Source organism: Cyphellophora attinorum, assembly GCF_001299255.1.
Source record: "Cyphellophora attinorum strain CBS 131958 chromosome Unknown Contig23, whole genome shotgun sequence".
In the NCBI taxonomy this organism is placed as follows: domain Eukaryota; kingdom Fungi; phylum Ascomycota; class Eurotiomycetes; order Chaetothyriales; family Cyphellophoraceae; genus Cyphellophora; species Cyphellophora attinorum.
Window position 1 is genome coordinate 196,006 of NW_017253251.1, and position 24,518 is coordinate 220,523.

At 53.5% G+C, this 24,518-nt stretch overlaps 11 protein-coding genes across 11 annotated transcripts; 6 read left to right on the forward strand and 5 right to left on the reverse strand.

Moving 5' to 3' along the window:
• Positions 1–22: 22 nt before the first annotated feature.
• On the reverse strand, positions 23–986 carry AB675_3970 (Spherulin-1A; the record flags this gene model as incomplete). Its single annotated transcript, XM_018144070.1, has 3 exons — positions 23–255; positions 318–860; positions 911–986. The coding sequence occupies 3 exons, from the start codon at positions 984–986 to the stop codon at positions 23–25; spliced, it is 852 nt and encodes a 283-aa protein (XP_017997541.1).
• Positions 987–2,249: 1,263 nt separating this feature from the next.
• Positions 2,250–3,410, reverse strand: AB675_3971 (uncharacterized protein; the record flags this gene model as incomplete). The annotated part of the gene is made up of 1 exon (XM_018144071.1): positions 2,250–3,410. The coding sequence occupies one exon, from the start codon at positions 3,408–3,410 to the stop codon at positions 2,250–2,252; it is 1,161 nt and encodes a 386-aa protein (XP_017997562.1).
• A 770-nt stretch (positions 3,411–4,180) lies between these two features.
• Positions 4,181–5,536, forward strand: AB675_3972 (uncharacterized protein; the record flags this gene model as incomplete). The annotated part of the gene is made up of 1 exon (XM_018144072.1): positions 4,181–5,536. One exon carries the CDS (start codon positions 4,181–4,183, stop codon positions 5,534–5,536), a length of 1,356 nt encoding a protein of 451 aa, XP_017997600.1.
• Positions 5,537–5,572: 36 nt separating this feature from the next.
• On the reverse strand, positions 5,573–7,631 carry AB675_3973 (Nuclear control of ATPase protein 2; the record flags this gene model as incomplete). Its single annotated transcript, XM_018144073.1, has 3 exons — positions 5,573–7,458; positions 7,515–7,561; positions 7,615–7,631. 3 exons carry the CDS (start codon positions 7,629–7,631, stop codon positions 5,573–5,575), a joined length of 1,950 nt encoding a protein of 649 aa, XP_017997467.1.
• A 745-nt stretch (positions 7,632–8,376) lies between these two features.
• On the forward strand, positions 8,377–9,103 carry AB675_3974 (GTP-binding protein ypt2; the record flags this gene model as incomplete). Its single annotated transcript, XM_018144074.1, has 3 exons — positions 8,377–8,406; positions 8,457–8,724; positions 8,772–9,103. 3 exons carry the CDS (start codon positions 8,377–8,379, stop codon positions 9,101–9,103), a joined length of 630 nt encoding a protein of 209 aa, XP_017997620.1.
• A 786-nt stretch (positions 9,104–9,889) lies between these two features.
• Positions 9,890–10,436, forward strand: AB675_3975 (Profilin; the record flags this gene model as incomplete). Its single annotated transcript, XM_018144075.1, has 4 exons — positions 9,890–9,902; positions 9,954–9,969; positions 10,020–10,248; positions 10,302–10,436. 4 exons carry the CDS (start codon positions 9,890–9,892, stop codon positions 10,434–10,436), a joined length of 393 nt encoding a protein of 130 aa, XP_017997488.1.
• A 1,773-nt stretch (positions 10,437–12,209) lies between these two features.
• Positions 12,210–15,586, forward strand: AB675_3976 (uncharacterized protein; the record flags this gene model as incomplete). The annotated part of the gene is made up of 2 exons (XM_018144076.1): positions 12,210–14,666; positions 14,711–15,586. 2 exons carry the CDS (start codon positions 12,210–12,212, stop codon positions 15,584–15,586), a joined length of 3,333 nt encoding a protein of 1,110 aa, XP_017997507.1.
• Positions 15,587–16,245: 659 nt separating this feature from the next.
• AB675_3977 (putative lipase ATG15) lies at positions 16,246–17,499 on the forward strand (the record flags this gene model as incomplete). Its single annotated transcript, XM_018144077.1, has 1 exon — positions 16,246–17,499. The coding sequence occupies one exon, from the start codon at positions 16,246–16,248 to the stop codon at positions 17,497–17,499; it is 1,254 nt and encodes a 417-aa protein (XP_017997523.1).
• A 2,117-nt stretch (positions 17,500–19,616) lies between these two features.
• Positions 19,617–20,732, forward strand: AB675_3978 (Metacaspase-1; the record flags this gene model as incomplete). Its single annotated transcript, XM_018144078.1, has 1 exon — positions 19,617–20,732. One exon carries the CDS (start codon positions 19,617–19,619, stop codon positions 20,730–20,732), a length of 1,116 nt encoding a protein of 371 aa, XP_017997558.1.
• A 186-nt stretch (positions 20,733–20,918) lies between these two features.
• AB675_3979 (uncharacterized protein) lies at positions 20,919–22,040 on the reverse strand (the record flags this gene model as incomplete). Its single annotated transcript, XM_018144079.1, has 1 exon — positions 20,919–22,040. One exon carries the CDS (start codon positions 22,038–22,040, stop codon positions 20,919–20,921), a length of 1,122 nt encoding a protein of 373 aa, XP_017997585.1.
• Positions 22,041–22,756: 716 nt separating this feature from the next.
• On the reverse strand, positions 22,757–23,585 carry AB675_3980 (uncharacterized protein; the record flags this gene model as incomplete). Its single annotated transcript, XM_018144081.1, has 2 exons — positions 22,757–23,203; positions 23,256–23,585. 2 exons carry the CDS (start codon positions 23,583–23,585, stop codon positions 22,757–22,759), a joined length of 777 nt encoding a protein of 258 aa, XP_017997527.1.
• Positions 23,586–24,518: the final 933 nt, after the last annotated feature.

Consider the following 24,518-nt stretch of genomic DNA (forward strand, 5'->3'; position numbering starts at 1 on the left):
TGGTCCGAATCCATATCCACGCCTATGAAATCATCCTACACATCCTCCTACAGTTATCAGTCCCATCCTGTCCACCGAGGCCCCAGTCCGGAATGTCCTTCCCAGTATCGTTCCAATCCTTGCCGTTATCAAGCTGGATCATAGGCATGACCTTCATTGCCATGTCTTGGCCAGATGCCCAGAAGGCTTGGGCTATGTTCAGCGTTCCTGGATCGTCGGAATTCAGGAACGAGTAGAGCAGGTTGTTGCCACAGCCTGTTGGAAGCGGTCAATTTGTGCTGCCAGTGCTCTGAGTGGGTTTGAAAGCGCCGACTTACCTTCGTTGTACATGTTATGTACGCTTCCAGAAAAGAACATCGTCGCTTTGCCCGGCGTGAGCGTGGTGATGATGTCGTTGGCTCCGTTTTCGGTGCGCATGAAGGTCTTGGTTTGGCCGGACACCGCGACCACCATGTTGTTGGCTCTGGGATGGACATGCGGCGACAGCATAGCGCAGGGACCCAAGTTGATCTGGGCAACTGTCATACCGCTACCTTGAATCATGGGGAAGGTTGCGGCATTCGCATTCAAGACCGAGCCTGGGTGGAGGGGATCCGCGACGGCCTTTGAGAAGTCGTACACAGTGTCGTCGCCGGTCAGCGCGTTGACGAATTCGACCCTGGTGAGCGTGTTGCGCAACTGGCGGTTGAGGTCCGGGTTTGTTGGCACCTCGCAAAGCGCTGAGCTCAGGATGGCGGCTGAGACGCCAGCGAGGAAGAGTGTCGTCAGCATTGTAGTTGACGATGGTCGTAATATGACCACGGAAATCGTGGACAGAGCAGTCAAGATGATGGCGCTTGATATTATGTGAAAGTAGCTGACTGGTCTTGCGTCAGTATGCTCACGGCAAGTGCACACAGGACGAACTCACTGTCGAGGGTCTGTAGTAAATGCTCAGAGCTGATTCCTTGTGTCCAATAAGTTACTGCTGAGTCGTAGGTAGACATGAGTGTGACTTTATAGGTCGCGAAGTACAACTATCTCGTTCATATCGCACAGAGCATCCAGAACCCAAGGAACAGGATCCCATGCCCATGGGATGGAGGCTGTTGTAAGCATTTACATAGCTGATGGTGCTGGTCTTCGAGGATTCATTGGTCCCGTTGGCAATCTGGTACTGGCTTTCGTGAACAGCTGATTCGCTACCGAATTTGCGAAAGCCTTGTGCGAGAGCTGGTCGAGCAGGACCGGCATGCTGATTCCTCGTGCCGGAACAGCTAGCGACGAAGGCGGGTAGTATTCTGTTTCACCGTGTCGCCGAGAGCGTGGATCTCAGAGGTTGGAATGGCTGAGATCTTGAGATCGACGGGATGGGTGCGGAATGCTGCAGCTACGGGCTGGAGGTGGACGAGGGGAGTCCGCGTAGGCAACTCTGCTCTCGTGTAACGACGGGAATCCAGCTTTGGAGAGAAGCATGTTCTCCCTTCCTAGTTCAAGAGGAAAGAGCGAAAGTGGTACGTGAGTGCCGACATCGTGTTTGCACCAAGCTTCGGAAGCCATCAAAGAGAGCAGGAAAACAGAAGTCGCGCTCCTCCGAGCACGTAGTGAAGGCGTTGGTGCTGAAGGGGGAGACAAGAAGAAAACAAAAATTGTCAGCACAGTACTTAGCTCCATTATAAATCTCTCATGATGTGGATCATTCATATAAAACGCATGCAGTCCGCACTTTGAACAGTGTGTCATTGACAGCTGTCGAAATGTGTCTCTCTGGGCACATGACTTGCTGCCTTGTTGACGCATCATTGACACTGCCGCAGACACAAAACGTCTTGCTTCTGAGTTTAGGTACTCTGGCATTTTGACGTAAAACTGAACACAGTCGAATGATGCTCGACAGGGTTTCAGGTTGAGAGGAACGACTCTGACAGACCTAAGAGCATATTAATACTCCGTGGATTCATGGAGCAGGAGGTGTGCCAAAGATCTCGGAGTGACCAAAACCGGACTGCCCTTTCCAAATCATGGTTTTCCCAACGGCAAGCTGCAGGAACTCGACAGACCAGATCTGCAACACATGAAGGCGATGAGTACGTGGATAATCACGTGTCAATCCACACTCGGGGGACCACAAAGCTCGAGCACAGCAAAAGGGACTTTGATTGGTACACAAACGCTGCAAACGCTAGTGCTCAGGATCAACTTAAGCTATGAGAGAGAATCAACTTACGTCCAGCTATGATACGCCGCCACTGCATCGATCGTGGCAGGCATCACTTCTGTACCTCCCAGAATGACCCGAGCTCCTCCACTGTTGCCTCTCTCTTGTTGAGCATGGTTGTCAGTCGCTGCAGTCTGTCTTCGATCTGCTCAGGACGAATGCCGCTATCGCCCCGGATCTTTCTAAACACAGCCTGATAGTCTGACAAATCGGCAAGTGCTTTGGCTGGGTCCTTGTGCAGGGAGAGTCTGAATTGCCTTGTTCTCACAGATGATCCCCCGGTACTGCGTCGGCGTCTGGTGCGGACCCTCCTCGGGGCTTCTTGGCGCAATTCCTCACCAAATTCCAGCACCTTGGACGTATCTTCCTCGAGCAGCAAGCTCCTGACAGTCCGAGACGACGATGATGATTCGCTTACCGTCTCATCTTCGACTTCTTCTGCGTGTGTAAACAAGTCTTCTTCTTCGTCAACGCCTGCAGCAGGCTTCAGTTGAAATTGTTCCATGAAACTTGGAGGCGGCATCTTGGGACTGTCCAGACTTCCAACAGCTGTGGTACCCTGCCAGGTGCGGATTGCGTGTTCTGTATCTCCAGACTCGACTGGTGTGTCGTGCAAGCGCTGGTACACGGATGAACGCGGCTCGTCCAAAGGAGCATCATCTTGTCCTAAGCCGAGATCTTGTGATCGTACCACTTCCTGTCGCCACTCATCGGCACGTGATATGGGCTCACATGGTGACAGAGCTTGACCTTCGCGCTGATCCAAGAGGTCTCGTCTGATGATTGTGGGTGTCTCGGAAGGTACAGATTCGGGAACGAGATCTGGGTCGATGTAGTAGTAGTATGAGAAAGAAGACAGGTCTGGGCTCCTGTCCTTGGTCGTTGAAGCAAGGCCAGAACGGTCTTCATTTGCGCTCACCAGGTCGATATTTGTCTGCGCTTCTGCCTGTACGGGGCTGGGAAGCTCACTGAGTTCGTCATCGGCGTGATACTCCTCGAGATCAGCATGCGCTGTGTACCTCGACCTGGGTAGTCGGGCTGATGGAAGATATCGTGACTTTTCGACTTCACTGTAAGGTTGCCACCCAATTCGAGGATCTTCTGGTATCGGAGACTCGAGTGACTCACGCAGTATATCAGACAGTTCGTAGAAATTGCTTGATGATTGTTTGTCGGAAGGCCACACCAGCTTGGCCCACGTTGACCTAATCATTGATTGCACTGTGGATGTCGCTGCAGCGGGCGTAACATGAGGCGCAACCCTGATAAATCATGCTGCATGACTGAAGCACGGGCGTCGCACTGCGCCTGTGGAAAATCCTAGAATAGCAATTGCGCAACAGGACAAAGAAAGGACGCAACTACTTTGGAGCAATGGCTCTTTGTTGGTACTCATGGTCGCTGTCGCAGCGGAGGCTTGTGACCTGCGTCTGTTCAACAAAGCGCGCACGGCAAGGCCGTTTCGAGCAACGAGGCCGCACCTCCAGAGAGCGCGACGACAGAACAAGGTAACAAGACCAAAGAGGCCTGCTCGATCTCTAGCGCAGTATCGTCCAGCTGAGAATTTCAACACTCAAGTTTCGAGGATCATCAATCGGCAGCTTGAGCTCTGCGCCATCTGCGAGCAAAGAGACGAAGGCATTGCGAAGCGATGATGATCTGATGGCGAAGACGAGATGAAGTCTCGCCGTTCTTTCAATCGAATTTGCGAGTCAGAGTCAGACCGCTTGACGCTGGGCGTTTTGCCAGCAACTCGGCGCCGGTCGAACTCCGCCCAGCCTTGAAGATGCGGGGCTTCCATTGTTCGATGACCACATCCGGACGACCATTATGGATTACTATTGTCCAACACGATCCAGCGAAGCGCCTTATCACCATGTCTCTATAGCATTCGTTTAGCATTCTGTACTCTTTTGTATATAGCAGCTTTTCAACGTCCAAGACCCATGTAACCATAGCGCGACCCTCGAACACCCACTAAGCATGAACCTCCTCGATCTCCTATCATATCTACACGATGGCGCCTATCCAATCTGGAAATCCCTAATCCTCACCCTCGACAACCGCACCATCAAATCCCTCCGCCTCACCCACAAAACCCTAGCCCCGGAACTCTTTCCCTTCCTTTTCAACCGCATCTACATTTCCGCCCATTCGATCGACCTAGACATCTTCCGCCTCATTGCCACACACCCAGTTGCCTCCCGCCACGTTACCGAACTGATCTGGGACGACACGCGCTTCGACCAGTGGATCTCCGGCCACAAGTCCTACACCGATCGCTTGACCACGCTCACCACCACACCTGGCCATATCATCCGCCAGGACGCCGACGTGGTGAATGAAGCGTACTTATTCTGGGCTGCTGAGGCTTCGGAGTTTGCGGAGAACCGCACCGAGGATGTAGACCGAAAAGTGTTTGAGGAGCACGTAGGGCGATTCGTCAACTTGAGAAGTATAGTGGTGCTGTCGAGGTCACGATTGACGTATGTGGATCCGCAGAGCTATTGGGATATCTGGCAGACCCCACGGACGAGGGCGTGGAGGTGCAAGGCGTTCTCAAGGTATCTGCTGCAGCCGGAGCCGTATAAGCCTTCTACGGGAACGACGGTGCATGAGTCGGAGGGGATAAGGCCGTTGAAGATCATTCGTTCGATGGCGCGGGACGACTCAAGTTTCAAGGTTGGGCTTTTGTCGCTGAACAGTATTGGTGGTGGGCAGTCGCGGGCTTTCAGTGATAATATGGTCACCTCAAATCGATTCAGCCGAAGGTGGCATATTGATCTTCAGGAGCTGACCTCCCGGCAACCGGCTGTGAGCAAGGGCAAGATTGCGTTGCAGCTGTTATTGGAGACCCAGACAGAAGATGTCTTTCACCATGCAGGTGTCCTGGAAGACTCGATCGATCTTCTTATGATGGACACTGCTTCAACCTTGGAGTCGCTCATCATATCTAATGTCTGTCTAGACTGGTTCCACAGCAACGCGACGTTGGCACACACGCAGACGCCCTATCTGCGGCGACTGAGGTCCGTCAGAATCGAAGGCGGCTCATCCAATGATCCAACCGAGTTCCTGCGATTTCTGGCTCAACAGACCACAGTGCGCGAGGTAGCCTTTGATGGGTGCCATCTGGATGGAACAACGTGGTCACAAGTACTGCACAATCTGCGGGACGACAAGGTGACCTTCGACAAATTCGAGCTGAGGCCGAGCCGTGGCAAAGCACAGGTGTTCCCTAGTCCCATCGAGCAATGGGTGGTCTCGAAAATTGCGTTCAGCAATCAGATCGTGCCGTGGTTGAGGCAGGAGACGGAGGCTTTTCCTCTGCTGTGCTGAGATATCGATATTCAAAATCGCCTCAGCGAGCGACATTTATCGAAGCCACTGGGCATATGTCCATTGGATACGTTGCAGTACCTTCTGTTGGTGTTGTATTCCAAGGCGGCTGTTCATGAGATCGTTGAAGTCTTCCACAAATATCCTCTGGGCGGATCCAGGCAGGACCTTGGCCGCTCGCTGGCGGAGGACGTGACCCTCACAGAGAAGCAGGCCATGATCTTTATACGACATGGTCCCGTCCTCAGACGGCTTGCTGTCGGTGAGTGTGCGATCGATATTTCTCAGCAGACGCACAGCTTCACCTTGCTGCTTCTGCTGTCTGATACCTCTTCTGCCGCCAAACGTGCCGCGGAGCCACTGTACTGCAAAGTACGTGATCAGCACTCCAGGAGCTATACCGACAAAGCCAAATAGTAGCTCCTGGCTTTTGAGCAGAGAGTCAATGCCTCCAATCGCAACTTCGACGTCGACTTTGGTTTTCTGCACTTGGATCAGGAGTGTTCTAACCAGATCACCCATGACTGCATTCTTGATAGGGCTCTGCATCTCCCGCTCGTAAGCCTTCAGGACGGGAGTAAGGTCTCCTTCCTTGACTTTGAGACGAATGTCGGCTATCTCAAGATCGGTGTACTTGGTACCAACTTTTTCTGGGTGCGCGATAGCAAAGTCCACGACCATGCGCTCAAGACTTTCGCGATCTGCCTTGAGGCTTTCCTTGCTTTGAATCGCAATCTCGCTGTCCGCGTCATGACGAATCGTGCCTATGAGTCGCTTCGTCGGCTCAACTACCCAGTTCAACCAGAAGTCTTGGATAGTTGCGCCCAGATCTTGGATCCATTGCATGATCTCGGCTTTTCTGTTGGCGAAAATTCGCAACAAGGTACCTCCAGAGAGCAGAAGCGCAACACCTGGTATCCAGTAACGTACAAACCTCGATGGCTTGCCAAACTCGCCACTCATGCGAGTATATGCCAGCTCCTGTGCGCTAAGATGATCATCAATGACATGGAGTATACGCTTGGCTAGCTCTGACGGTGCTGTCGTGCTTCCATCCCCGCCGGAAGTTCCAGCAGCGCCTACGTCCTCTTCCATCGACTGGCGAGCTCTATCCACCAGCTTTGGCGAAGACGGGTCCGTATTTGAGATGTTGCGGAGAACAGTTTCCAGAAGCGAGACGCTCTTCACAACTCTGCCTCGCCACTGTGTTGTGTCTGAGTCGGCAGATTGTGCGCTCGCGCCATTCATTTGTGGCCCTTCAAAAGACAGCCCTTCGTCAACGATGAGTCCTATTGCTGTAGCGTTCAGCTCCCGTAGATGCTCGATCTCTGTTTGGTTTTTACGTGCCTCCATCCTACAGATTGCGAAGGGAGACAAGATTCGGCCTCTAGCCTGTACTAGGGATTTCTCGCGGATGCTGTTTTGGACCAGATCGTAGAATTCCCTCCATCGTTGGCTCACTGACCGCTGTGCTTCCTCTGCAGCCTCTCTGGCCCCTGCTGCGCCTCTGTACTTCTCTTTAGCATCGATTAAGACGGCTGCTGCATGATCCGCCAAACGTCGAGGTGCAGTCTGGACCGTGTAGAGAGCTGTGTTGGCATACGAGCTTACGACATCGTCCCAGTACCACACAGACTCGCTCAGTGGAACGGTCTGTTCCAGGAGAGAATCCAATATGAGACCATATAACTGGACTGTGGCTTTTCCGGCTGCGATCCATGCTAGATCTGCATCATAATTGCTTGCATTTGTTACATGCTGACGATCTTGCGTGCTCGACTGGCCTCGCTGCTCTTGTAGTTGTGCGATAGAGCGAACAAGATGTCTCAAGCGCTTCCGTGGTAGAAGTGGATGCGAGCCGGATGTAGTCGAGAGAGCTCTGACAACTGCCTTGAGACGCAGGCTGCTGCGCGACTCGACGTCTGCAGCTCGCGTCTCAAGCTATCGCTCTGTATAGATGATCTTTGCGCCGATGCACCTTGCAATTGGAACCTATCGAGCGCGGCATCGAGTCGACGAACTTGACTGGACGGCTGTTAGTTATATAGGCGTGCGCGGAGAACACGATATACACATACTCGTCCACAACCGACATGGCTGCGATGTCCTTCCCGTGCAGCGGTCAAAGGTTCGTGACAGACGCTTGCCGACTGCTGCGGCCCTGCTTCTTCTTCTTCTTCTCCCGAGGCAGGCTGGGTAGAGCTACAGCGACTTCGAACTACTTTCAAAAGTTCATCGCTACTGCTAGATCGAGATTGACGTCACTGTCACTGCTTCTGGTTTGGGCATGGCAGGAATGAGTGCTAGCAGCACAACTACTTGACATTCTAGCCCATACGTCGTTGCCTTCTGAAGAAATCGGACATGTCTTTGAACGATCAACCCGCAGTCAACATCATTACGCGACGCGAAGCCATTAACTTTAGGGATCGATCGCCAAATGATGATGTTTCGCAGCTGAGAAGCGAGATGCCAAGGAAAGGCATTTAGTGGAGCTACTCAGCACTGTAGTGGCGGCTGCCTTCAAGTTGGTGCAGCGAAGTTCAAAATGACGACTCCCCTCCAGCCCCGAACTAAGCGCAGTCCAACCTCTCCACACTTCCACTCCTGCACATAGACCGCATTGCCTCCATCCGCTGAACGCCACGAGACTGTCTGAAGCCTCATCTAACGACCACTACAAATACTGAATCACTTCTGCCTGTCCAACGTCCCTTAAGAAGCGGCCGGACAGCCATCGACTGCCATCATCCATCATCGGACCTGCGCTGGCTGCGGACCGCCTTTGGTAACCTCGCTATTAAACATAGTGAACGTCTCGACACACAAATCCAGCCACGATGGCTGGGTCAAGGAATTACGACTTCCTGGTAGGTCCATCCATCACGGCGCACTGGAATCCAACTGACCCAGGCATCAGATCAAACTGCTGCTTATCGGCGACTCTGGCGTCGGAAAGTCATGTTGTCTATTGCGCTTCAGTGAGGATAGCTTTACGCCATCGTTTATCACCACAATAGGCATCGACTTCAAGATCAGGACTATCGATCTGGATGGAAAGAGAGTAAAACTCCAGATATGGGATACGGCCGGGCAAGAGCGTTTCCGGACAATCACGACCGCATACTACCGAGGAGCGATGGGCATCCTGCTGGTATACGATGTCACAGACGAGAAGTCGTTCAACAGTACGTGCACATGCATTACCGCGCGGATCTGCAGCTGACTCCTATAGACATTCGCACCTGGTTCTCGAACGTTGAACAGCACGCATCGGAAGGCGTGAATAAGATCTTGATCGGCAACAAGTGCGATTGGGAGGATAAGCGCGCGGTGTCTACCGAACAAGGCCAGGCTTTGGCAGACGAGTTGGGCATTCCCTTCCTGGAAGTTTCAGCGAAGTCCAACATAAACATCGAGAAGGCTTTCTATTCGCTCGCCGGAGACATCAAGAAGCGCCTGATCGACAGCAACAAAGAGGCACAGGGTCCGTCCGGGGGCTCACCGGCTGGCGTCAATGTCGGCGGTGGACAGCAGAATGGTGGTATTGGCGGTAAATGCTGCTAAGGGGGCCACTAAGCCAGGCATTTCAATTATGACGCCGCTCTCATATAAACTGTCTTGCAGATTTGCCGACAAATACCATGCAGAGTCATGCAGAGCGGTGCTGGAGGCACTTTGGGAAATCCGTAGTTTGGGCGATCAGTGGTGGTCCGCATCACAGTGCATGCTGTAGCGGGTGTGAGATCCAGCTGCTGGACAGGAGTCGAGGCGCTTGAAGGATATTGGTAGTGAGCGTTATGACATGGATTGCTAGCAGAATGGGGGTAATACATTAGACCTCATGCAGGAGGAATTGCCGCCCACATCTCTGTGGCCTTGACCACGGAACGGCGCACGATTCGGAGAGGCCTCGCAAAGACCGGAGTACAGCAGGATCGTTTCCGACGCCGTCAACTAGCCGAATCCACGGCCAGAGGCCACCCTCACGTAGCCTATGCTCTGCTTGTAGGCAGCAGTATACTGTACTTCAGCGTGCATGACTATGCTGGGACCCTCCACAGGTCCTGCTCCTCTAGGCAGTAAAATTAGTGCCTGGGCGGCCGACTGAGAGTTGCGGCAATATTTTCCGGCACCCCCACCTAAGTACGTCTTCAATCCATCACCACATCGTCCAATCTTTCCAACAGTCAACACTTCGAAGTCTCTCTACATCAGTCTACCGGCCTACGTCGTTCCACATCACCGACGCTCCCACTTCTCACCTTCATTGGCCCTCCCAACTCACAGCAGTCAAGGCGGTCTTCACTCGGCGCAAGCACACAGACCACAGACTCCCACCTCACAGTCGCCATGTCGTGGCAGGGTATGTTGTCCCACCACCACAGCATTTACAGCTCGCTAACTCGCTTTCTAGCATATGTTGACACCAGGTGCGCATAAGGTCCCTGCCCTGAATCTGCACCCAATCTAACATCTACAGCCTCGTCGGCACCGGCCACGTCGACAAAGCCGCAATCTTCAACTCCGAAGGCAACAGCGTATGGGCCACATCGACCGGCTTCCAGGTGAAACCTCAAGAGATGCAAGATGTCGTCGCGGCGTTCAAGGACAACTCGGAGCCCAAGAAAGTCCAGATGAGTGGGTTGCACATCGCTGGCCAGAAATACTTTGTGCTCAAGGCAGATGACTCGAGTATCTACGGCAAGCAGGTAGCCAATGGCCGCCTGAGCAATAACAGTGAAATACTGATGAGAATATATAGGGTAAAGAAGGTGTCATCATCGTCAAGACGAAGCAGGCGCTTCTCATTGCACACTACCCGGAGTCTGTCCAACCTGGCACGGCTACCAACACCGTTGAGAAGCTGGGCGCATACCTTGTCAGCGTGGGCTACTAATTCGCTGCTTATTCTCCTTCACATGGCCTGCCGCTTTCCGAGCCCGCTCGAGCACAAATTGTGGACAGCAAGCCACCAGCAAAAGCATTCACGAAACACGATCAAACGACGTTATAGACTTGGACGACGAGGGTAGCGAGACGCTTTGGAGAGGACACCGCCGTCATATCTTGGGCGACATGGACCAGTAACCAGCACAAGGAACCACTTTCAGGGCAAGGAAGAGTGCTGCTGACAACGAACCCGAGGGCGAGCAAATTGGGAACACGGACTCGGCTTTCATAGATCAACGGCTGCGACCATTCCAACCAACAGTGCTTCCCCACATTGGTGGCGTGTCTTTTGCTCGTTGGGCCAATGGGCTGTCCACGAGTCTGTGTGCTGTATGACTGACCGTGTCCTTCTAGTCGTTCGGCATAGCAGGAGCAACTGTGCCTACAAGACATCTTTGCATGGACAGGCCCGTGGCAAATTGACAACGGAACTTCTGCCATGATCAATACTCAAAGCGACCTGCTCGACCTAAATCTCCCACTCATCTGAACACTGAAGGTCCCTAAACTTACTGCAAGGTTGATATTGTTGCGCGATGCATGATACATTTGAACCTGGGCAGGTGACCAAGCCGCCAGCACCCACCGGCAATGTTTCGCAGCCTTGCTAAAAATTCCTTGTTATGCTGCCTAAATTTGGACAAGCGATCCATGAAAGTCGCCTGGCGAGGACGATCCGTTTCATAAGCACAGGGTTGAGGTGTGGCCACGGGTGTTGGCGGCACTCAGACTGCTATATCGTGAGTAATCCATCGTCGCAACATATGCTGTCCTGCTGCTTGGGCAAGCGCACCGATGATGTATGAACGTTCTCTTACTGATCGTGATCTCGCCGTCGTTACTAGCCCAACCGAAGAGTGCGTTCATCGGAGATCCGAATGCAGGACGCCGATGGCAGAATCTCGCCTGCTGGGCAAGACCCCTAGTGGTTCGCTTGACCCTGTCTCTCAGTGATTGGGCAGGCATAGACGAGAATCCACCAACCTGAAGCACGCTATTTCGACGTAAGAGCTCCTTTGCATCTCACAGTCCTGTTCCCCAGCATCTGACTTGCTGGCGAAACACCGCACAACATTCGTGTACGCTCTGCGACCGCGAAGAGCGCCTTCCCCTCGTGTGAGGTACACACGGCTTCCGCGTCATTTGCTGCATCTCTATTGGCAAGAGCATCGTGAAGTCAAATTGCTTTTCAAGCTTGCACGATGCTCAGCATGCTACCGGCGCCACCCGCTGACACGGCACGACTACTGCCATACAATCATACGCAGCATTGTCCCTTGTCAGCTTATAGAGACCCCTGCTAAACACAGGAGGCAGATGGCTCCTTCACTAGGCATGAAGGAGATTCGAGATCCCGCACCTTCGAGTGCTGCTACAACCCCAGATGCTGGTCGTGCTGAGCCTGGCAGGCTTCACCGCTGTCAAGAGTCTTAACAACTTTCTCGCTGACGCCGTCTTCTTTACCTTGACGTTGCTAACAATTCAATTTTGATTCTGTTCGAGCAGCTAAAGGAACGTTTCGCCGCCGACACCACGAGTCGTCGCCTGCCCCACGCATGTCTCTCGTTTCTACCGCACCTATTGTTTCAACTTCCCCGGAAAGACTCGCCTAATGTGCTTGTCCAGCGTTCGTTCTGATTCTGATCTCGCAAAAGCTCCAGCGCTTCTCTTTGTTTCCTCGCCACGTTGATGATACCTGCCACCAGCTGGTCTGGTCAATATGCCCAAGCGGTGGCTATCAAGGAACGGACGCCACAATGACAGATTGGTCATTTCCTCGCCGAAGGGACCGGTACTCCACGACAACTCAGCCTTCGACTTCGCATTCACCGATCTTCATTCTCAGCAGTTACCGGTCGCGAACAGCCTATCTGCTCTTCCATCCACAGCAACCGAAGACGCAAGACCAACGACCTCAGCTGGCGTGATTCAACGAGCGCGCAAACCGCTGCGCATAGACATACTCAACAACCGACCCCGCTCATCAGATGGCACGCTGTCACCAGTCATCGCCGCGAGGATAGCAAAGAGACGGTCAAGTACGGGCCACGACTTCATTGGCGTAGCGTTTGGCAGTCCGTCTCACCCTCCTATGGCGTTCTGCAATGACAACATCGATTACAATCCGACGCATTTTGAGCACGCATTTGGCGCCGAGGGTCCTTTTCCGGAGCAGAGACTTCAACCCGCAAAATGGAAGAAGCTGGGTAACCTGTTCCGTACCCGGCCCGGCGTGGCCAAAGGCCGCAGTGGAGGACTGAGGGACGACCTGGAGAGCTCACATGGCCCAGGACCACGACATCACTGGTACAAACAGCACTCGGTCACCGCTGATCAAGCTCGGGTACCAGCTACGATTCGAGTAGAGCATCCACAGAAGGTGCACGACGGTAGCGATCCGAAGACAGTGCTTGATCTGCAGCCGTCTCCGCCCATGCCTGCTTCGACAGCAATGCGAAAGCAAGCATCTTTGCCCAGGCTGGACACTCAGCCACCGAATTTGCGTACTTTGCCACATTCAAATTCGTCTTCATCGTTACTTGCGCGACGCAGCAGGACATTAGAGAACCTTAAACCTGGTACCTGGCTGCGAGTCTCCACGGACGAAGAATCGGAAGCTGGTGACCTGCCTCGATCTGCAAGACGACAGACGACGCCCACTATGTCGAAACCGCCAAGCATTGCCGGCCTCACTGGATCGACCAACTCGCCAGCGGCTAGCAAATATTCCCTATTTCCGCCCACGAGCAACATTGTGACGGGCCACTCACCGCTTCGAGGCCGGTTGGAGAGAGCACATACATCACCAGCTCGACTCTCGCCTGCACAGAAACAATTCCCAGGTAGTACTTGCCCGGCCCAGCAACGAAGAGGAGTCACGAATACGGATGCGCCTGCCTCGGCTGCGGTTTCGAGCCCAGAAGAGCACACAGCTTCAACAACGCAGACAGATCGAGGTCCATGGTCCACAAAGCACTCGAAAGAGTCGTCGACTTCTTCTGCCAACACTGCAGAGATGGAGGAAATCTTTTTCGACATAAAATCCTACCGTGACTCGAACGGTCTCGAGAAAAATGACCTTTTTGAGATGACAAGACCTGATTCCGTTCAAGTCTCGCTCGCGCGGACACGATCCAAATTAACCGCGGCAGGTCGGCCATCACATTTGCAGCATTCGATGACACACAAGCGCGGTCAGTCGTCTGTTGCATCGATCGTGCGAGGCAAGACGCCTCAGGAAGACAACCAAATGCGTATCGAGGCAGAAAAGCTGCGTGAGATAGAGCTACGTGTGCAACAGGAGGTGCAGGAAAAGAGGGAGAAGTTGCTCAATGGTGTTCCTCAAATCCCGACTCCAAATGTGAATGAGGGTCGCTTCTCAGTCAGTACGGCAATCTTCGACGAGACGATCGCTGCAGTAGAAGCCATGTCTGCTCCCACGGGTCCACGAAGCGGTACTGAGGTCAAGAAGGGAGGCGGGGGTTCTGAAGCGGGTGCACAACCGACACAAAGTGGGTTCCCGAAACGGACAACATCTCACACAGAACAGCCCAGTCTGAGCACGAAGCTTCTCCCTCCAGATCCTGGGATGCCGAACATGCGGCCAACGCCTTCATCGAAAGACAAGACGGCTACTAAAATTGTGCCCGCAGCTGAGAGTGGCAGGACATCTTCGCTGGGTGATCAACTCCTGGCGGACAAGCCAGAAAGGAATGCGAGAGCACCTTCGCCGCTTCCAACCAAGGCTGTCGCAGAGACTACGTCACGAAGGCAGGCTACAGCTGTGCAGAAGGCCCGCGAAGAGCACAGTCTGGATCTGAAGCGCAAGCCGTTGCCTGCGTCCTCAGATGTGCTTGTCGAGAAATTCAAGACAGCATCACCTCAGATAGGATCACAGCTTACTCCATTGAGTGCAACTTCGGTCTACTCACAGTCGTCTCAGCCATCGCCTAGTAGCGGTAGCCAAGTCTCGAAGACCTCTCTCCTAAGCCGCGTTAGGAAACATGACAGACCAATTGAGGAGTCGCCAACGATCCCACAATCTCCTGGACCCGGCAAACACAATCCAAACAGAGCAACTCTAAAGGAGAAGCCTCCTCCGGTGCCAGAGAAGGATGCGAAGTTTATTCCCATCTCGAAATTCGCAGCCAAGAGCACCATCGCGAAAGTTGAGCAGGTTGGCGTCAGGCCTACGAGAGCAGTCAGATCGGTAACAGATAGCGCGCTTTCGTCGCCTCTGATGTCGCCGCCAGGCGCAGTGACTGGGCTACGCAAGGCACACCAAACGCTGATAGGCCGACTAGACCTGTGCGGACTCAGACTCTACCCAGCCCGAAGTCGCCTATGTTTGAACAATTCTCGTACAAGCCATCTCCAAAAATAGCGGAAGCTCAAAAGGCAAAGAAGTCGCCACAGCTCAAAGAAGCTCTCACCGTCGTTCAGGCCAAACCTGCTGCTGAAGTCTCGGTGGCGAGGACGGTCAGCCTGGCTCGGAAGCAGAGTAAACGTGTGAACGTGGCGACACCGAAACTCGAAGCCAGAAGGCAGGAGGAGGAGGCGAAGAGTAAGGAGAAGGAACAGCAGCAACAAACCGAGCACCGATATGCTGCGGACCATCAGGCGATAGCACCGCCGCGCGCCGCCCCGCCACCTGCCGGTCTGGGTCTGGTGATGGGTGACGCTGTCATGCCGCCCTCGGTATCATTCCACACCAAGAACGACTCCACCTCCTCCTTCGATCGCAACCTTGAACGAAGCAAAGGGCCGCTGAACTCAAACCCAAGCACTCCCGAATATGTTCTCGAAAACCCAGTTGAGAAAGCCGAGCGAGAGCGCGCCCAGAAAGCTGCAATCGTCGAAGCTGCAAAAGCACGGGCCAGGGCGCGGCGACGAGCAGAATCCGAGACACGTGAGCAGAAAGCTGGATCGACTGAGGAGGCGGTGAAGCAGTATCGCGACAGTCAGGGAGATGAGGAGAAGGCGAGGTGGGATCTGGTGGACAATGCACGGGCCCGGGCGATGAGTCCCTTGATGGTCGAGGGGCATCGGGGCCACAAGCCGGGGGTTAGTATGAACGTTGTTGTTGAGAGTGCTTGATGGCAAGGAAGGACTTTGGGCCGGCACGACTTATGACTTTTCTTCTCCATATTATTGTCGAGCGAGCGTCAAGCAGCGCATCATGGACAGATTTGATGCATTAGCGGCGGAGTAACACTCATATCACCGTTGGTACTGGATTCGAGCCAGTTGGTGGCGTGGCCAGAGAAAGTGTATAGGTGTATATCAACAAAGTCATATGTTTGCCCCGTCGACTCATGTTCGCGATAACAAAGTCTTTTCAAAGTATTGCTGAATGCATGTAGACTACGTGCGTTCATGAGATCAGCCTGCAGGCCTACCTAGGGAGATGAAGCGGGAGAGTTTGCCAAGCCTAGCAAGAGGCCCAAGTGCTGACGTTCGAGATTCCCGACCTCAAGCTAGTATGCCATCAACAACACGGCGTGAAAGGTTCTGATGCTTGCATTCTGCTGACGCTATATCAATATCGTGCGATCAGCCTTGGGTGAGTATGTGCTGAGGTCGAAGTCTTTGGGCGCTGTCCGGCGCAGGTAGCCGATCAGGATCATCGTCTTGAAAAGTGCTGCCTAAACGAGGCAGACTTCATGGAGCTGTTTGTTCTGGTGCGAAAACGGGCTTGAACACCATCACTTCGGTTCGCTTGTCTATTGGAGTGGGCCGGTAAAGTAGCGCCAGCGATGTTAGCGTTACGCAAGTGTTGGTCTGTAGTCAAACTGGCTGCAATCTTTCTGTTGGTATCATTTCTGTCTGGAGTATACTGCACGTCATGGCGGCTCACAGAAGACCAACCATTCATCTCCTTGAAGGACACCGCCGCAACCCAAGAAGTCCAGAATGACGAGACTGGACTGTGGAATGAGTTCACTTATCGATATTCTTTCAGCCACGATCTACAGGACATCTCTGCACCAGCTCAATTCGGGTCCATCAACGAAGCGCTCGTTCAGGCCGGCAATGCGATACATCCTCTGCCGTTCGCCATCAAGCGCGACTCACATGGCCTCCATGAGGTAGCTGGAGCATCGATGGCACCCATGGGGCCAGATGTGACCGACCGAGCAACAGTCATCAACCTCGCCAAGATGACCTCAGACGCATATGTCATGAATCCATCCCAACCAGACTGGCTGAATACAACCCTCAAGTTCAACTATTCCTCAAGCTTCGGCTGGGAGGGCGAAGGACTCCGAGGCCATCTGTTCAGCGACCGCTGGAACAAGACCGTCATCGTAGCGTTCAAGGGCACGACCGTCGATCCACGCGAGAAATGGCGATATCAAGATCGCGTGAACGATAATATCCTTTTCAGCTGCTGTTGTGGCGCGCAACGCCCTGATCCATATCCCTATGCGCCGGTGTGTGAGTGTTCAACGGGGACTTATCAGTGCAATTCGACGTGTTTGGTCAAGGAGCTGGCTCAGGAGGATCGGTACTATGCTACTGCGCTAGGAGTGATGTTCAATATCACGCATATGTTCCCAGGGTCGGATATTTGGCTGGTTGGGCATTCGTTGGGAGGCGCGGTCGCGTCGTTGATGGGACATACCTTTGATTTTCCCGTGGTGACGTTTGAAGCACCACCCGAGCGACTTCCCACGAAACGTCTCGCATTGCTTGAGAAGACAAAGTCACCGATCTACCATATCGGCAATACGGCAGATCCGATCTACATGGGCGCATGCAGTGGATGGAGTTCGTCGTGCGGCCTTGCAGGCTATGCCTTTGAGAGTCAGTGTTTCACGGGAAAGGTGTGTCAGTATAACACGGTCATGGATTTGGGCTGGTCGTTAAGTATTGCGAATCATCGGATCAATACGGTGATCACGGAGGTGCTGGAGAAGTATAATTCGACGCCGCCATGTGTGATTGATGAGGATTGTGTTGAGTGCTACAACTGGAATTTTGCCGACGGTTCATTACTTGGACGTTGAGACTCGTATGGGTTGGCGTTGGGGCGCTCCTTTTCGGAGCGCTCTTCTCACTAGTCTGGAGTACTGGTGTCGACACAATATCACAGAGTCCGCAGGGTATGACTGTTGAGGCCTCCGTTCATGCGAGACGACGGCTGTGCTGAATGCTTGAACGGGAACTTCAAAGTGGTAACATCAGCAGTTCATGTTGCGGTTCTCTGCTTTCAGCTCCGAGACTCCGTGGTGTGTCCGAATCATCTGAATACGAGAACTCACCATGCACTTGCGCAGCCAAGTACGTAAAGCATTCTCGCTTGAATGCCTTCCATGGAGAGCGCTCTCCCGACAATTTGGTTCAAGCGAATGCACACGCACAATGATACAGAGAGAGTCTTCGCTTATAGTGTACCTTCTGCTTTGGTCGCGGCATGTGCCGGGGATCATGCAAGCGTGCATATCAGGCCGTGTTTCGGTACTATTCTCGGGCGTTTGGAGGGCTAAAGTCTTCTCCAGACTCGGACCGTGGAGGATGTCGCAACTACCACGTGGCAGACATGGTAGAGACGCACCTGTTGACGTCTGTTGGCATCATTTTGTAAGCCAGTGCGCGGGCATTGCAGTTTGACAGCTGCTAGCATCTTGAAACCATCGTGAAGGAACTGCAGTCTAACGTCTGTTAATTCCCTTCTCCAACATGCGGGCATTGCATTTTAACGCCTGTCAGCACTCTATGCCCGCGCGCAGGTATGGCGCTAAGGCTGTTGGAGAGCATTGGCAGAGTCCAATGCGCTTCTAGAAGATCTGGTGAATGACACGTAACCGAATTTCGGCCACTGGCGATCACCGCATGCGAGGCGGGACCGTGTCGGTGTGGTGACTGATGGTGGGCATTCCCTTCAGCGAGACTGGCAGCTTGACGCAAGCGGCCATTTCTACACACCGCTGACACAGGGTGAGGCACAATGGTTCCGATGTATGGCTCCAAATCCTAAGACCTTGAGCAGGCCGCGGAAGCCCGCGAGCCGTGTCCATGATTTGCAAACCTCACATAACCATCCGAGACTATAGACAGCCTTTATGCAGGAACCGACGAACAGGACGTTGAAAGGGACATTTCGCAGGTGACACTCCACAACCGTTCGAGCTGCGTTGGAATGGGTGATTGGTACTGCTGCTTCGATCGTGGCGGTGCGAAACTGAGGGCTCATCCTTGCCGTGCTGAGTGGCCCCTGTAGTTCGGCAAGGCCGCTAGCTTATTCACACGGGCAGAGCACCAATTGGGCATGCCTGCGTCTCAATTCGTGACTGGACTTTCCCGCCTGGGCATAGTGGGATCGCTTTTGTCCCGGTCCGTGAACTCACGCCACAGACATTCTCGAATTTTCTTCTGACAACAACCAACCGTTCTCCTTACACACCTCTCAACGATACGCAACACATCAGCCAAATTGATGTCAGAGCGTTGACGTCCAGCTTGTGTTCTCGACAACCTGTGGCTGGTGCTCATGCTTCGCACCAGCCACAGCTCGATGGACCATGCATCTCCGCGTGGAGCACTGGTCTAGCTGTGCAGGGTTGAAGCACACTCCTTTCTGACGAAAATTCTCTAGCAGATGCCGTGGATTGGACACTTGTGTTCGTGTCAAATGCACCTTCACGTGGAATAAACGAGGTTGTGATTTCATGCTGCAGGCACGATCTTGGTCCTAACAGTAGTGGTGGGATGGTAAGTGAGGTGAGGTAGGAAGGAATTACTCGCACAAGGTATAGAAGTTTCGAAATGCTTCGACCAACATTGCCTTACCCCCATCTCAGTCATTGTTGTATTGCTTTGCGTTCCAGTCTCTGTATTCGGTTGATTGTATGCATGTACTATGTACACATGCACTTACAGACCGATAGAGTCATCGTATCTCTTCAGTGATACCGAATGGCCGTTGGTGCCATCCTTTCCATGTTCAGCTCGCGCAGCAGCATATGAGCTTGGGTTCGACGACGTCCCGATGGCAAACCCGGATACAGCACCACCGTCCATGGAGCCCGCCCGGCCGCATTGCGAATATTGCAATACCACAACCGGTCGAATCGACACTTGTTCGCAGTGCGGTAAATGCTTCCCGAATTTTAGACTCCTTGAAATGCACCGCCGACATGCACATGGAAGTGGACAAACCAGGCCATACGATTTGGGCCAACAGGGAGGCCTCTACGGAGACCTGTACCCGGCCAACGCCGTTGCTAGCAATACGTATGCGCAGGCACCGTACTATCCGGGTTGGGAAGCTTTGCGACAGCAGCAGATACAACAAAGCTTCTGGCCCTTGAATCACGGGTATGGACAGCTTACATCACAAAGCCACGTCGATGGATATGGACCTGTAGGCGTGTACCAACAAGAAGAAGCCAGTCCATCACTGCCTGTCCACCAGCTCCCAGCCAACGTTCAGGCGCACTCTATGGACTCCGAGCCCCAGCCTGCGGCGTCTCACATGCGAGGCTCATCCGCTTATCCCTCCCCGTTCTCATCGGCTACTACCCGAAGTCCGGTCATCTCCCTGGAGTCCGAGAACTCGAGAATGATGCATCCACCAGATTTGCCCCGCGCTAGCAACCCAGAAAGCGTTGGTAATCAGTCGGCGACATCAGCTAGGCCACACGAACACCGCTTGACCCTTCCGCGGCCAGGAAACCATCGTGCTGTCGTGATCGGCGTTGACTACTTCAACCAAAAGGGTCAACTCGAGGGTCGCTCTAGAAGAGCGGAGATCGTGTACCACTTTCTGCAGACTGAATGTGGCTACGAAATCGGAGAGATTTGGCGTTTGACGGAGGATCTGCAGAGCTCCGCGGCTCAGCCCACTCGGAAGAACATCATGTCTGCGCTCGCCTGGCTAACTGAGAACGTCAATGAAGGGGACAGAAGGCTTTTGTTCTACACTGGTCACGGGCGCACCTCCGGAGAGGAGATGCAGAGAATGATAGAAGCCGCCACCTCGCAGAGTACACAGCAAAGGAGGACACGGAAAGCTCGCCAAAACAGTATTGATGAGGAAGCTCAGAGTCCAGTTGAGACCATATTCCCAGTTGACTTCAGAGAACCCAAAAGTGGGTCCATTGATCCGGAGCGGTTGGATGAGATCCTGCAGCCCGCCAAAGACAAAGGTGCGAAGATCACGCTGTGGATGGAGCCGGTTGCTGGACTTAGGAGCAGGAAGCGGAGACGAAAGGGGAAGAGCACAGAAGATGAAGAATGATATCATGACTGAGTGCTGTATTATTAGCGAAGGCGCTGGGCTGAAGGAGAGCGTCGCTGGCTGACGCTAATACTAATGTTACGGAGTCCTCCTCAGGACAGTGAAGCCAGGTTTGTCAACCAGACAGTTTCTTGACCAAATTACTGTATTCTGTTCAAACCAATTCTCCGAGGCTCAAGTCATCCCTCATCGCTCCCAATACTCACTCATCCCATCACCACCCCACTCCATCACCCTCGCAGGCGCATCTCCGCCCATCTTCCACCCAATCCAGTCCTCCACCCCAATCTTGCCCTTCTCCTTCTTTAGGACCGCATTCCTCACCACGCCCTCCCAAGCCCGCCACCATCTCTCCGCCTCCCTCTTCCCTTGGCTTCCATCATCTCCTCCATCCGAAGTAGAGTCACCAACATCCCAGACCGCCTCCGCAACCTCATACTTCTTCTCCGGGTACAGGCGCAACATGCTCACGAACCAATTGCCCGGCTGCCTATGGACCGTGACGGTGGAGTTCTCGACGGGGAATGAGACGTCGACTTTGCCGCGGTATTTGAGCGAGGCGAGGAGGGTGCGGATGTGGCCTTCGAGTAGGCGCGTGATGGTCGGGTGGAAGTCCAGGATGATGCGGGTCAAGGTGAAGGAGCGATTCTCCGAGGCGGAATTTGTGCAGAAATGGCGAGCCCACTGTTTCACTTCGGTGTCTTGTTGGGTTTGAGAGGAGCGTTTGGGGTTGTTGAAAAGTTGGGAGGAGGCTTGTCGTGGGGGTGGGGTGGTGAAGCGGAGGCGGGAGCCAGTTGGGTCGCCGGTGGGAGTGGTTTGGAGGTCGAGGAGGGTGAGGAGGGAGAAAGTTAGGTCGAAGTCTGTGGTGAGGTCGCCGGTGTGTGCGGCTTTGTGAGTGCCGGTTATGCGTAGGGTCGGTTTGGGTGGGAGAGCGGCTTGTTGGGTTAGGAGGGTGGCGAGGGAGTCTGGGCGGGTAAGGAATTGGTCGTGGGTTGTAGTGATGGTGGTGCCGTCAGGCGATTGTTTGGATGCGGGAATGGAGTAGTGCTGAAAGGGTATATTTGCGACACGCGAGAGTTCGTGGAGCGGGTTGAGTGGTGGGCGGATTTGGCGCGAGGAGGATGCTATGGGTCTGGGACTGGTGGTGTTGTTGGGTGTGTATGATGGTGGCGCTTCTGAGGGCGTCGCATCGTCTATTGAGCTGGGTTGCTGCGGGCGTGATGCTGGCGAAGATGATCTTCGTCTGATAGAGCTGCTCTCGTCGCCACCCCACACGGCAGCGGTGTTCTTTAAGTCGTCGCTCGACATGTTCGCCCGGCGACTTGCTCGAGTTTGGCTGTGCCGAATTTGTGCGAGATAATGCTTACTGTCAGATTCCAAGTGTGTATTCATCAATATATTTATTGCAATTGTGCAGCAAGAGACTCGCTCGAAGGCATCGAGGTCTTCTATATGACGAAAGTTTGAGAGCGTACCTGTATCCAAGCCTCCACGCTACACCAAATCCAGGCGCAAGAGGCGAGAAAAAGGCGTAAAATGGTGGAGATGCCGCTTCTGGGCGCCTATCATGTCGTGTAGGATTCAGGCAGCACAATTTTAGTCGGGCGAGGCTTGAAGCGGAAGCAGAGGTACAGATTCATCATACGAAGTACCCGACTGTTCGATAACCAAGAGTCAGGCTCGACAACACGACACAGTTGCGTGCTGAGAGCGGCTGTCGAATTCGCTGTGATATGCGTTGACTGACTCTAGCCGACTCTACTTCATCGTCTCATCATGTTGTGGGCTCCTCTTTGCGACGTCAACTCTCTTTGATTTGAGGTGCTGGGCACCTCACTGCTCTATCCGCCGCCAGCCCTTCAGCTTTGCAACGCCTCATACATCAATGCATAGACAAAAGCGCTTCGTTCTGTACCTTCGGGGCCACTTTCCTTGCAATTGCTCACTGCGTCGAAGTCAGCAATCTTCAATCCCTTCCCTCTTCTTCGGACAGCTCAAGTGGAGCAATCTAGCCGTCATGAAGTTCAGTTATTGAGCTCTTCGACCTTTGATCGGAGATGCTCCAAGATCCAGTCGACTTTGTGATGGCTCTTGTTGCGGTGACAGGCGAGGTTGTGGGCCATCCAAGCACTGAAGAAGCGGAAAACTGACTCGGAGCGACAAATTGGACATCTGAAGCGCCAGTGTTCGTCTTTGCGGTTGTCGTACTGGAGCTTGTGTTTCTTGGAATAGCCGTAAGCCCACTTCTCGATTTCAGGGCCCGTGACGCCGCTGGCACAAGCGCCGCTCTCCAAGTGCTTCATGACTGAAATCGTGTCGTCAAAGCCAGCCGTACAGCCGTAACATTCAAAATCCCCATTCTGAGTGCTCGTGTCAGACGCAGAGTCCTCCCCAGAGCTGTCGATGTACCTTCGGTTGTTATGAGCTTGATTGACACTGACATCGCGATTCGGGTGCAGATAGTCCATATGCTTTCGAAATGGTCAGTGACTTCGCATCTCCAAGTATCCAATGTCAACTCACGAACTGAAGGTGCCAGGCGCTGGGCGACTCGATTCCACAGTCCTGGCACAGGAAGTGTACAGCTGTCTGATGTGCGCTCAAATCTGTATCCGAATCCAAGTCGAGAGGGCACAAGTGGCAGACGGCATGGCGACTGGAGTCCTCCTGATGTTGGGTGAGGGCATGATCATCGACGAAGAGCCATTCGCACTTCTGACACCACTCTCCTCTGTGAGCGGCCGCATTTGCGCAATGTGCGGCGGCAGCGGCTTGACTGACGAAGAATCGATCGCACGGGATGCAGAAGTAGTCCCCACTAGCTGTTGGATAAATGAGGTTATCGCGAGGCATGAGTGCGGCTTGGTCCTAGAGGTAGTGGACTGTACGAGACTTAGCGATGGCGTGGACAAGTGCTAGTGATGCTGAATCAACTCACAAATCGGGCTCTGCAGACGGCATCAAGGCCTTGGACTAAAGCGATAAAGTCGTGCAGAGCAAATGTTGGTGAGAAGTGGTGGATCGATTGAAGAATTGAGGCGAAACTTCCTAGGACGGCAGATTTCGGAAGTAATTGTGAATTGCAGAATTCACTGTTGAATGAGCTGTGTAGCCATCGTGCCATTAGGGCTTTGCGGTGACTTGACAAAGTCGACTGTGCACAAATACCCGCCTAAGATCACAGTCCTGTTGAGCATGATTCGGATTGTTCTGTTTGTACCTGCCTACAGCATTGCTGTCGCTATTATGGTCCTGAGAAGGTAGTCCGCATTAGAGCAGTCGAGTATTCGCCAGAGATATTGTATTCCCCGGCCTGACTAGAACGTGCATCCGGAGACTCGGTGGTCATTGCTACCGATGTTTGCATCGTAACCTCCCTATCCTACGACGACCCAGCGACATCAGGCATCGAGTTCGAACGCACTTATGCATCTTCGAATGCATGTCTCCTCCCATCTCAGCGCGCCCGCTCTGCTTTCTGAAAGACCCGTCAGAGCACAAGCATGCCCGGCCCCTGTTCCTGGCCCGAACATCCGTATTTTTCGAGGTTGCCGACCGGCGAGCCCTAGAGTCATCAAGGAGCTGTTTGAGCAGTCACTCGATTCAGCATAGCTACAAAGCCCTCTGGCAGTATTAGTGCTTCGGAATCACATAAGTGGCGCGTATGTGGACGGCCAGTCACCTGTTGACCGCGGCCATAGACACTCATGTAGCAATGGAACTAGTCGAGGGATGTTATGACGGATCGATTACCGACTCACACTGCCATCAACGCGAGGCCAGATA